The sequence below is a fragment of the Maniola hyperantus genome, chromosome 20 (assembly GCF_902806685.2).
Source record: "Maniola hyperantus chromosome 20, iAphHyp1.2, whole genome shotgun sequence".
NCBI classification, from domain to species: domain Eukaryota; kingdom Metazoa; phylum Arthropoda; class Insecta; order Lepidoptera; family Nymphalidae; genus Maniola; species Maniola hyperantus.
Genome location: NC_048555.1, coordinates 12,478,693 through 12,492,014, shown reverse-complemented (window position 1 = coordinate 12,492,014; position 13,322 = coordinate 12,478,693). Strand labels below are relative to the sequence as shown.

The following is a 13,322-nucleotide window of genomic DNA, read 5'->3' as shown; positions in this document are numbered from 1 at the left end:
TGTAAGCCCACCAGTGACACACAGTGCGCTTCTTTGTAATGTTGACTTACAGTTACAAATTACATGTTAAAAACCGGCCAAGTGCGAGTCAAGCTCGCTCACCGAGAGTTCCGTACTACAGTCGTATTTTATTGACATTTTGCCACGATAAATCAAAAACTATGATGCATAAAGATAAATAATAAACCGGCCAAGTGCGAGTTAGGCTCGCTCACCGAGGGTTCCGTACTATAGTCGTATTTTATCGTCATTTTGCATGATAAATCAAAAACTATGATGTATAAAAAGAAATAAAAATCTGTTTTAGAATACACAAGTGAAGCCCTTTCATATTATGATACCCCACTTGATATAGTTATCTTACTTTGAAAATTGAAAATACCTACTAATTATTAGTTCATGACCACAATTTTTTTTTTGTGTGATGTAACCACAAATTCACGGTTTTCAGATTTTTCCCCTTATGACTGCTATAAGACCTACCTACCTGCTGAATTTCATGATTCAACGGGAAGTACCCTGTCGGTTTCTTGACAGACCGACAGACAACAAAGTGATCCTATTGAGGTACAGAACCCTAAAAACTACTGTGGAATTGTTCGATACAACCGGCCGGTTTTTTGTTAGAGTGGTTAACGCGATTGTACACTAAGTTGCTGCGAGGTAATATTCTCCACGGAGGTGGCGGTGCTGCAGCTCGTGGACGAGGTGTGCGGCGCCACGCAGTCCTCGGCCGACTGCCGCCGCGCAGTCAACGACACCTGTGGCGTGGACATCGCGGCATTCCTCCAACGCACGGAGAACGTGGGCAAGACCACCAAGATGCTGGCCGAGGCCATGAAGTGCACCAACAGCTCCTGCCTCAGACAGAACTTCGGGGTGCTCGTGTATTACGCCACTTGGATGTACCTTACTTACTAGTTACTTACCAATACATGTTTGTTTAGGTACCTACTTTTCCATATATAAAACTTTTACCAGTGTACCCTACACTAGGAGATGACATGTATGGTAGGGTCCGAGTTTTAGGTACTTAGATTTGGTTTACTTTTATATTAGAGCGGTTAACGCGATTGTACACTAGGTTGCTGCGAGGTGATATTCTCCACGGAGGTGGCGGTGCTGCAGCTCGTGGACGAGGTGTGCGGCGCCACGCAGTCCTCGGCCGACTGCCGCCGCGCAGTCAACGACACCTGCGGCGTGGACATCGCGGCCTTCCTCCAACGCACGGAGAACGTGGGCAAGACCACCAAGATGCTGGCCGAGGCCATGAAGAGCACCAACAGCTCCTGCCTCCGACAGAACTTCGGGGTGCCTGTGTATAGCATGGGCGCGCACTTTGCTGTGGATTCCAATTACCAGCAGGACAGTTAGTGGAGTTCTTTGGTTACTGCATGGGTTTGGTGGTGTTATCGGCTAACTGTTAATTAATTGTAATTAAATGTATGAATTTTGATTAATGATTAATAGTTTGTTAAGTAACAGACTAATGAACTTAATTATAAGTTTTCATCCTAGTCCTACTTATTAATATAAGTTGATGTTGAAATCAGGGAAGATAATTAGTCAAAAAATTCTGTCCTTAATTTTTTTTAATGTTCTTGTTTTCAACTAGAAGTTTTGGCTCCTACACAACATCGTATAGTTTTTTTAAAATGTATATAACGGGTAGGTACATACGACAGTAAATTTTTTTATTTTTTTTGTCGATATTTCAACCCAATTAATTGCACGGGTCGTGGTCACGACGGGAATGCTACGAGATAAAATATGTCATTAAACCACGAAATAAGCTTAAAATCCATACTTTCATACTAATATTATAAATGCGAAAGTGTGTCTGTCTGTCTTCTAGCTTTTCACGGCCCAACGGTGTAACCGGGTACAGAGGTAGCTTACATCCCGGGTAAGGACATAGGCCACTTATTAGCCCGGAAAATCAAAGAGTTCTCACGGGATTTTTAAAAAACCCAAATCCACGCGCACGACAGAGAGACAAAAATTCAAAAAAAAATGTTTTGGGTTTAGGGGCCGCCGGCATCATCTAGTCATTAATATTTCACAATTTGATTGTTTGTCTGTTACATACAACAATCGTGGGCTTAGTTTTAAATACTTTATCATGCAACTATGATGCGTCGGAGGCGACGGAAGGCCTTGTCGAATTCATTGTCAGTCATGTGCATGCGGCGTCGTGCGTCGTGCGTCGTGCGTAGGTGACACTAAATTTAGCCAGGCCACGGATTCGAAAGCGTCGCGAGCAATTTTCAGTGGCACTCTTCGAGTAACTCTTTATTTCTTTCTAGCGCCGCGCAAACCGAGCGGAAATCAGTACCCTTATTATCAATGCGAAAGTGTGTTTGTTTGTTGGTGTATTGGTTTGTTGGTTTGTCTTTCAATCACGTCGCAACGGAGCAACGAATCGACGTGATTTTTTGCATGGGTATAGTTTAAGACCTGGAGAGTGACATAGTCTACTATTTATCCCGACAAATCAAAGAATTCCCACGGAATTTTCAAACCTAAATACACGCGCACGACAGACAGACAGACAAAAATTCCAAAAAAAAATTTTTGGGGTCTATATCGATAATAATGTTCCCCCCGATTAAAATTTTCAAGTATATTTAATGTACAAAAATTGACCAGTTACAGTTTTATATAGATTTTGACTATCGAACGCTTAAAAAACGATTTCAAGATGCTGCAATGGCCATACGTAAACAGTAAACTATAAGCACATGGTTCCCAGAAAACGCTGTTATTGTAAAGCTAGTTGATTATATTATAATGCGAGATGAAAACAGATGCTTCAGCGAATGTGTGAGATCATACAGGAACTTATGACCTAATGCCTAACTGTGAGGTCATCCACAGATTAGATTTCTGACCCCCTTGACCCTAATGTTTCTGGGTCAGTCAGGATCTAGATCGTCGCATATTCGATACGGGTGATATTAAGTCGATGATACTGAGAAGATTAATTGTCATCATCATCATGATCCAAACCACGCTCGCCCCCCTCTCCTAATAGGAATCTTGATGTCTGAACCATTAATTCGTTTTCACTGCTTCTTCTCTACATATACTTAGTATAAAATAACTTTGAAACTACGCAACGGATTTTAATGCGGTTTTCACCAATAGATAGAGTGATTCAAGACGAAGGTTTATAGGTATAGTTTAATTCTCAAAAAATTAGAGATCCCTAGGGAAATTGAAATAATGTGAATTAGGTCGGAAAAATCCTCTCATTTGAGAGTTTCCGAGGCGTGCGCTGCATAAATGGTCAAAGTTACACGAAAACAATGTAATGGTAAAATTGTTTCTCTTATAAAGTTCTACAAAAACGTCCGCGATAGCATACGTGTATCTTTTAAGGTTGGCTCACAATTATCGATTTTATAATTTTCAAATGTGATCTTGAAACAAAGTCTTACTTTCGAGGGTGTTTTTACTGACACACTATTCATTCTTATCAAAATAAAATAGTCATCTGAATTGCCCTTTACATCATTTAATTTAGAATAATATCTTAGGAGATATCACAAAATTAAAATAATATGAAATAACGTAAAATTAAAACTAACGCGCCGGAGGCGGCGGTGCCGCGTTGCCTATAATCTCCTCACTGACACCACTTTAGTATCTACATTGCACCCATGCGAAGCCAGGGCGGGTCGCTAGTAATTTAATATTGGATGGGTTAGACGGAGATATATTTTGCTATCGTTTATTCAGGAGAATTCTAAGAATCTTGTTCTTGATGTTTGTCGGCTGTGCACTGTGCAGGGGTATTCAGACCCTGTATCACGTTGACCGTTGCAGATCTACTGTGATCGCCCCCATTTTACAGTTCTTGTCCAATACTGATTGCCGCCAGGAACAACAGCAGCTTCTTGGACGAGATGATTTATGCACTACTAGCTGATGCCAGTGACTTCGTCCGCGTGGAATTAGGTTTTTAAAAATCCCGTGGGAACTCTTTGATTTTCCGGGAAAAAAATAGAATCCTATGTCACTCTCCAAGTCTTTATCTATACCCATGCAAAAATCACGTCAATCCGTTGCACCGTTGCGACAAACCAACAAACACACTTTCGCATTTATAATAAGGGTACTGATAATATCAGCCGCGCATTTGGCTAATCTCTATGGAGATTGGCCGTCCATCGTGGCCGAAATTCGGCCGGGAGGACATACTAAGTGCGATGATGGTACTCGTTGATGGTGGGGGTAAGTGTGACATCATGTTTGTCAATTGTCTAACATTGCGTTGTAGATGCAAATACAAGCTTTCACAAGACGCAGCGCGGCAGACTCGTTCGAGTGGCCTCTACTTGTTGTACAAGAACAAAAGTATTATCGCCGCATTGTCACTCGCTAAGGCCGGTGGGTTTTAGGCGTACGAGTGATAAGAAATGAGCGAGATAACGGAACGGAGGATGCTGAATTTGATGATCAAATCCAAGATGGCGGACTTGCAATTTTTTTTACAAAATATAGACGCGTTTTCAGGGGTTTCCAATAGGGCGATTTCGTTAAACCTGCATCAATTACCTATTATTACAATCTCAATTGTTGTGCGATTCTTGGTGCAACAATGCATTGTAGCCAATACTGAGCGTCAACCAATCAGAGGTGATTGCGATTATGACATTGTAGCTGTCATTCTCCCGCAATCGCGCAGCAGGATGCTGATTTAGAAAATGACATTTATTTTTAAATCATTTTGCTTACTCTTACTATACAATTTTTTTAAGTTTTTTTCTATCTTGCTACAGGTGACACCCCTATAAGAATAGGTATAAAAATTTGAACGTTCAGATGAACCGTCTTTAAACTGGACTCATTTCGCTGGTCTCTCGTCACACCAGTGCCACATGTCTTCGGTTTTAATTTGTCACATGCGTCACACACTTGCGCTAACGGCTTCTAAATATTCTAAGTGAAATGTCACTTAGCATTACATACGTGTTGAAAGGCTTGCGTGTACCTACTATCTACCGTGCTGGCTATAATGGACGGTGTCATACGAGGATTTGCATAAACCAGTCAGTTGCCAATTTGTCTTAGAAATTGACTTCAGGATAGGAAATAATCGCTGGTAATGTACCTAAATGAAGTAATAATGAACTTACAATTACTTTATTTAGTGCTGATTGATAAAAGCGGTGATTAAGACGTCGGCCTTCCGTTTGGGAGGTCGAGACTCGAGACCCGTGCTCTGTAGTGAGCCGACTATGGGGTCGGTCATGATAATGATGATTCCTCAGACAACATGCAGGGGTTTGGAATTTTATAATTTCTAAATTTCTGGTCTGGTCTGGTGCGAGACTTCGGCCGTGGTTGGTTACCACCCTACCGGCAAAGCCGTGCCGCCAAGCGATTTGTGTAGAAGCCAAAGGGGTGTGGGTTTAATAAAAAATAAAAAACTGCCATAGACCTTCCAGGTTAGCCCGCTTTCATCTTAGACTACATCATCACTTACCACCTGTAGGGCGATTGTCTAAAACCTGCATCAATCATTATTACAATCTCAATTGTTCTGATTGGCTGAATTTGTGCGATTCTTGTTGCAACAATGCATTGTGGCCAATAGTGAGCGAGCATTTACCAATCAGAGATGATTGCGATCGTGACATTGTAGCTGTCAAACAACCGCGGTAGGGCCACAGGTGAGATTGCAGGCAAGGGCTAACTTGTATCTGAACAAAAAAAAAGTTAAATCTCTCATCACTGCAAGTTACCATCTGCCCGTCGTCGTCGGGCGGCCTCCAGAGTCAAAACAAGCTCATATTTGCTTTACGTACAAGCGTATTACTTAGTTCGTTGTTTGGCGTACATGGTGTACACAGTACACGGTACACGGTACACGGTACACGGGCCTTGGATCCCCATACGGGTTTACAGTTTACACAAATTAGGTAATACGGCAATTGACAAACTAGGTCAAATTGTGACCATCGCCGGTCTGAGCCACGAGCGGTAGCGGGGAGCGGGTTTAAGTTTGCCTTCAAGTCAAGAGTGAAAGCGCGCTCCATCTTAGGCTAATTGAAGATCAATTGCCAGCAAGTCTGATTGCAGTCAAGCGCTAGTCTATAATTCGGTATTTGACAACTAGTCAAATCAGTTCATCATCATCATGATCAACCCATCACCGGCTCACTATAGAGCGCGGGTTCTCCTCTCAGAGTGAGAAGGGTTTTGGCCATAGTCTACCACGCTGGCCATGTGCGGATTGGTAGACTTCACACACCTTTGAGAAGATTATGGAGAACTCTCAGGTATGCAGGTTTCCTCACGATGTTTTCCTTCACCGTTAAAGCAAGTGATATTTAATTAAGTCAAATCAGTTACTTTTTATTAAAGGTCAAAACGCGCGCCTAGTATGCGAGCTACTATGAAATACTGAAATGTGACGTCACAATCATTTTTCGCGCTTTTTTTAGTTTAAACGATAATTTAAAATGGTTATTACACTTAAAACTAATGTACCTATTGTTCTGGTACGCATGTACGTACGCAGAACTAAGTAATCTATGCCAGTTATGATGTTACTAAAAATTAACATGGTCTCCGCAATACAATGCAGTTGTTCATGTTTTTGAAATTCCTTGTTTTTAGGGTTCCGTAGTAAACAAGGAACCCTTATAGTTTCGCCATGTCCATCCGTCCTCAGTTAATCTCAGAGACTATTAGTGCAAGAAATCTGTAATTTGGCATATTAATCACGCCGACAAAGTGGTGAAATAAAATAGTGTGTGTAGTTGAATAGGCCTTTTAAAAATACTGTGGATGTGGGAACATCATTTTTCGATTTCTAGATCTGTTTGTAAAATATGATGTTTTAAAGTGATAATTTTTAGAGTCAAGTGTCCTCCCCTCCCCTCTATCAGCCAAATGGTAGTGTATAGGGACGTGAAAAAATTCACAGCAGTAGTATATATAATGAATTTTAAAGAAAAACTATCATGGCTAAATAGGGTTCACAGGTTAAGGAGTTCTACGGAACGCTACACTGCGCGTGGCCCGCCACGCACTTGGCTGGTTTTGGAATATATCTTTCATGACGTTATAGAGATGTAGTGAATTTAGACAATGCGTGTGCACTAATCAATTGCTCCTAATTTTATTCATGAGTCAGTCGGCTTTGTTACAAGTAGATATAATTAGGAAATGACTGGATTACACATAGGAGCCTGCTATCAGAGTGTTTAAAGCGCTCTCATTTTAAATTGTGATCTATTTTTGGGTGTAATCCTGTCCCTGGCGTAACATTGGAAATAATGATTCATAGGTCGTTTTAGCGCTTTTTTTATTTATTTTTTATTCAGATACAAGTTAGCCCTTGACTGCAATCTCACCTGGTGGTAAGTGATGACGCAGTCTAAGATGGTAGCGGGCTGACCTGGAAGGGGTATGACAGTTTTTATTAAACCCATCTTTGGTTTCTACACGGCATCGTACCGGAACGCTTAATCGCTTGGCGGCACGGCTTTGCCGGTAGGGCGCTTCATGAAAGAGTCATGTTTTATTTTACTTAGGGCTGGTTATTTTATAGTTTTTACTGGAGACTGTATACGATGTCATGTAAAAGTCATAGCTCTTACATGTTACATATAAAATCTTTAAATGTTGTACTATGTACCACACACTGACATTGTGTTAATTTTAACTTATGATAATATTTTACTAATGTTTGTCCTATTTCTTAATATTTTGTGAATATTCATTCATATGCCTGTTTTTGTATATTGTACACAATCTCTAAACTAAACTAAAATGTCACGCCTAAATCTATTGCTATCCCTTTCATAATGTTGCTTGCGAAAAAAGATGGCACTAGATTTACACCTGTTAATTTAGTTTAGTTTAGAGATTGTGTACAAGAGAATCGGTCTTACTTATATTAAAATTTAGCATTAAGTATAACAGTTTAACAAAACTAGGTATACAAGACACCAAAAGCTTAGTTGCTATGATCCGCTGATCAGACAAATCTGTATGGTACAACATGCATCATGCATTTTTAACCGACTTCAAAAAAGGAGGAGGTTCTCAATTCGTCGGAATCTTTTTTTTTAAAATGTTTTATGTATGTTCCCTGATTACTCGAAGACGCCTGGACCGATTTTGAAAATTCTTTTTTTGTTTGAAAGGTTCATATACCCGACCAGTGCGTTGGGCCAACGTTTACATGGACTACTTGTAAATGAATGAACTTTTGTTGAAAACTGGAGAGAAATCCGGCGCATAAGCCTAAAACTTAATTTGAACAAACATGCGCTACTTGCGCGTACGCACACACACTTGATAAATTGAGCCATGCGATTTCTCTTTAGTATCATCATCTCTAATACACGGGTCTCCTTTCAAAATGAGAAGGGTATAGGCGATAGTCCACCATACTGACCAAGTGCGGATTAGTAGATTTCACACACCTTTGGGAACATTATAAAGAACTCTCTGGCATGCAAGTTTCCTCACGATGTTTTTCTAAAGCAAGTACTATTTAGTGCTATCAGATAAATAAATAAATAAAAATCTTTTTTATTCGAATAAACTTTTACAAGTACTTTCGAATAGTCGGATGCATCTACCCCACTGGTTCGGAATGCCTTTCGATATAAAGTCATGCTCTTAGTCGAGTTGTATACGTAAAGATCTGGGAAGTGGGAACCCACTGCATTATTTTCCCCAGAAAACTACCATTATGTGATCAATGGAAGGGATTCCGACCCTCAGCAATATGGAATACGACGCACAGAGAATAAAATCTAATAGATAATTAATTAACGAAAACTACTTACTGAAACCTGCATGTCTAAGGCCTCGTTTACGGAGACGCGGGGCGTCGCGCGTTGCGATGGGCGGCGCGGCCCGCACTTAATTTAAGCATATGGTGTTGTATGAGTGCGTTTACGGAGAAGCAATTTTATACGCGTTTGTTTGAGATTTTTTTGCGGCCGAGCCCGCGGATGGCATCGACGCGTCCCACGCGGCGTTCATTGTGGCGGCGCACGCGGCGTTCATCGTGGCGGCGCACGCGGCGGCAATTTTCGATGAAGCGATGCCCGCAGCGGAACCTTCTGCCATGATCAGTGCCGCTTCACGCGCTGCCTCAACGTAAACATAAAAAACGTACGACGCGCCGCGAGACGCCACGCCACACGCGACGCGTGACGCCCCGCGTCTTCGTAAACGAGGCCTAAGAGTTCTCCATAATGATTGAATTAATGAATACACCTGCTATTATTGTACACCACAAAATTAGTATAGGAAAACAAATACAAAGCAAAACAAAAATATAAGCAAGTACAATTCGGCAGTCTTATCGCTACCTAGCTATCTTTTCTATTCTATTCTATTTCTTCCAGGCAACCAAAATGATCCATAATGTTCTCCTAGGTGTGTGAAGTATGCCAGTCCGCATGGACTGTGGCCTAAGACCTTCTCAATCTGAGAGGAGACCCATGCTCATCAGTGAGCTGGCGATTGGTGGGTCATGATGACTGACTGACTGATGGTTATTATTTCAGTATTGAAGCAAGAACGTCCGCCAATCCGCATCGGCCAGCACCCAGCACTGCTCGAGCGTGGTCGGGCGATACCCCCCGGGCCGGCCCCGGCGTCCCGGCCCGTGGTGCTGCCACCGCATGTCCGGGTACGGTCCCCACTATCTGTGTACTACGAACCGGACATCAAGGTCAGTTGTGTTGGATCTTGCAGGTGCGATGGCTTCGCTGGAATGGCAGGTAGGAAATTCTTGTGAAGGTCTTGAGCAGTAGCGGATTATCCCTATGGCGAACTAGGCACGTGCCTAGGGGCGCGAGATTACGAAGGGGCGCGTGCGAATATGTAGAGTTGCGTTTCTATGCAATATCTTGGAGTGACCGTCTCTTCTCTACATAGTATAAAATAAAGTCGCTTTCGCTGTCTGTATGTATGTATGAACGCGTAGATCTTTTAAACTACGCAACAGATTTTAATGCGGTTTTCACTTACAGATAGAGTGATTCAAGAGAAAGGTTTATAGCTATAGTTACATTCTCAAAAAATAGAGATCCCTAGAGAAATTGAAATAATGTGAATTAGGTCGGAATAAAAATTCTCTTATTTGAGTTTCCAAGGCAGTAACACCTCAATGACACCACATTAGTATCTACATTGTACCCATGCGAAGCCGGGGCGGGTCGCTAGTCTTTAATATAGCAAAGTGTGAAGTCTTCACTCATTCACTTAGTATATTCACCAACTACCAGCTTTGCAATTATAGTACACTAGCTGATGCCCGCGACTTCGTCCGCGTGGAATTCCCGTGGGGACTCTGTAATTTTTTGGGATGAAAATTAACCTATCTCCTTTCCCGGGATGTAAGCTAAATCTGTACCAAATTTCATCCAAATCGGTTGAACTGTTGGGCCTTGAAAAGCTAGCAGACAGACAGACACACTTTCGCATTTATAATATTAGTATGGATGACGTAGGCACGTGAAACCGCTTGTATAAGTCTACTTTAAGTAGCAAATTATTTTTTTGTACAAACTTTTAAGCAACCATAAACCCTTTTGATTGCCAAACATAATTTTGATATGACACTAATATTTTTCTTGGATCTCAAGACCTTCATCGGAATTTTAATGTTTTAATGACTTAATCCTCCGAGCTGCTTCGCAACGATGACTTCTAACAATAACCATAACCGTAAGTGTGCTTATAATTTAAGTATTAACCTAAATATATCATTAGTAAGCCTAAAATATTAGCAGAATAACAAACAAAAGCTTTCTATTTGTGCTATTTAAAATATTGATTCAAATAAATTGCTTTAAATTAGGCAATAATATCTAATTATACATATATAAAAGGAAAAGGTGACTGACTGACTGATCTATCAATGCACAGCTCAAACTACTGGACGGATCGGGCTGAAAGGCATGCAGATATTATGACGTGGACATCCGCTAAGAAAGGATTTTTGAAAATACAACCCCTAAGTGTGTAAAATAGGGGTTTGAAATTTGTGTAGTCCACGCAGACGAAGTCGCGAGCATATGCTAGTATTATATATATATACATATATATCTTTATATATATTTGAATAGATATGTGTGTAGTGAAGCATATTTCTAATGCCCAGAGGCATGATATTACGAGTAGCACGACTCTAGACAATTATTTCTACAATGTGTGTCGTGTAAAGCTAAACGCACAACCACAGAACTTGCGTTGTCGTGGATTGATATCAAAATAAACCACCGCGCAAGTATAGTCGTCCAAATGTGGCGTATGCGCAGCGTTGGCGTCCCTTATGCCTTGGTATAAGTCATAAACTTACAGTCTTCCTAATATAATTTTGCACACCTCTTATTAACCGACTTCCAATAGGGATGAGGTTCTCAATTCGGTGCGTTTTATTTTTTATTTTTTATTCAGATACAAGTTAGCCCTTGACTGCAATCTCACCTGGTGGTAAGTGATGACGCAGTCTAAGATGATAGCGGGCTAACCTGGAAGGGGTATGGCAGTTTTTATTAAACCCATACCCCTTTGGTTTCTACACGGCATCGTACCGGAACGCTAAATCGCTTGGCGGCACGGCTTTGCCGGTAGGGTGGTAACTAGCCACGGCCGAAGCCTCCCACCAGACCAGACCAGAAATTTAGAAATTATATAATTCCAAACCCCTGCCAGGAATCGAACCCGGGACCTCCCACTATTAAGACCACAGCGCTCACCACTGCGCCAGGGAGGTCGTCAAAATCGTTTTTAAAATTTTTACACGTTAACGCTCGCATGTAATCCGGTATTTGACAACTAGTTAAATCGGTAGGTCGATTTTATAAAACCTGCATCGATCATTATAATAATCTCAATTGTTGTGATTGGTTGAATTTTTGTGATTCTTGTTGCAACTATGCATTTTAGCCAATAGTAAGCGAGCGTCAACCAATCAGACCAAACCAATCGGCTGTCATTCTACCGCAATCGAGCAGCAGTATCTTTTTATCGAACGTCAAAACGCGTCAATAATATCTAAATACATATTATATAAAAGGAAAAGGTGACTGACTGACTGATCTATCAACGCACTGCTCAAACTACTGGACGGATCAGGCTGAAATTTGGCATGTAGATAGCTATTATGACGTAGACATCCGGTAAGAAAGGATTTTTGAAAACTTGAAATTTTTGTAGTTCACGCGGACGAAGTCGCGAGCATAAGCTATTTACTGGTATAAATTATGCTGTTTACTTGTAGAATTTTACATTGGAATGAAAATGTAAAGGAATTTTGCTTATTTAACTCTTTTCGCTTCAATCTTGTACCACACGAAGACCAACAGTTACGCGAATGATGTCACTCTCATTATTTTTGGGTCTCGGTGATCTTATGACTGGGTGTATACTGTATAAGTCCCAAAAATTGCTATTGCGCTGGAACCATGTCTCATTAACATCGAAATGACGTCATTTTGACGTCAGCCGAAATAAAAATATATACCATCAGCTCGAAACTTCAGTCTAGTGCTGACGTCACTAAAATGGCGGCCGGCGCGATTTAGTAATTAATCAGAAGTATAAGTTTAAGCTAGAATAATATAACTTATCAGCCCATAGGCTAGATGGTAGTAGAAATAAAGCTGCCATTGGATAGAGGTGCTTTATGGTAGAAAAAAAACTATCGCACCTTTCTTTAGAAACAGTTGACGACCTCCTGGCGCAGTGGTGAGCGCTGTGGTCTTAATAGTGGGAGGTCCCGGGTTCGATTCCTGGCAGGGGTTTGGAATTATATAATTTCTAAATTTCTGGTCTGGTCTGGTGGGAGGCTTCGGCCGTGGCTAGTTACCACCCTACCGGCAAAGCCGTGCCGCCAAGCGATTTAGCGTTCCGGTACGATGCCGTGTAGAAACCAAAGGGGTATGGGTTTAATAAAAACTGCCATACCCCTTCCAGGTTAGCCCGCTATCATCTTAGACTGCATCATCACTTACCACCAGGTGAGATTGCAGTCAAGGGCTAACTTGTATCTGAATAAAAAAAAAAAAGTTCTAATCGTATGTGCAAGTAGAACCATAGCTAAGACAGGGTACCTCTGACGCATTCGAACGCGTTATTTCCACACTGTGTCTAGGCCGCGAATGTGGGTCGACTCGCTGCCAATGTCGCCCGCCCAACTTGTTTGTTTATCTTCACATCGCGCCTAGCTTTGCAACCGATCAATCAAAACCTGATGCCCTAGCACTGCTTTAGCAAAGCCTACGAAGTTTTGCACAGGTCTTTAAGTCAAAGTCAAATGATTTACTTATTCAAAATAG

General features: G+C 41.3%; 2 protein-coding genes across 9 annotated transcripts in view; one reads left to right on the top strand and one right to left on the bottom strand.

The window, feature by feature from the left end:
• Window positions 1-13,322, bottom strand: part of ND-B14.7 (NADH dehydrogenase (ubiquinone) B14.7 subunit) — a 158,794-nt gene that overhangs the window by 121,324 nt on the left and 24,148 nt on the right. The window contains exon 4 of one of the 2 annotated variants that reach the window (XM_069505483.1): window positions 3,466-3,475. The exons of the other annotated variant lie outside the window; for it this stretch is intronic. The gene's annotated coding sequence lies outside the window, so the exon portion shown is untranslated. Of the gene's footprint in view, window positions 1-3,465; window positions 3,476-13,322 lie in introns of those variants that run through there. 2 annotated transcript variants of the gene reach the window in all.
• RIC-3 (RIC3 acetylcholine receptor chaperone) overlaps window positions 1-13,322 on the top strand; it is a 38,365-nt gene that overhangs the window by 3,249 nt on the left and 21,794 nt on the right. For 4 of the 7 annotated variants that reach the window (XM_034979263.2, XM_069505433.1, XM_069505432.1 and 1 more), the window contains exons 2-3: window positions 1,085-1,369; window positions 9,543-9,709. In XM_034979263.2, coding sequence (XP_034835154.1) covers window positions 1,085-1,369; window positions 9,543-9,709 — 452 coding nt within the window. The remainder of the gene's footprint in view (window positions 1-1,084; window positions 1,370-9,542; window positions 9,710-13,322) is intronic. The other 3 variants (XM_069505435.1, XM_069505437.1, XM_069505436.1) reach the window with 3 other exon arrangements.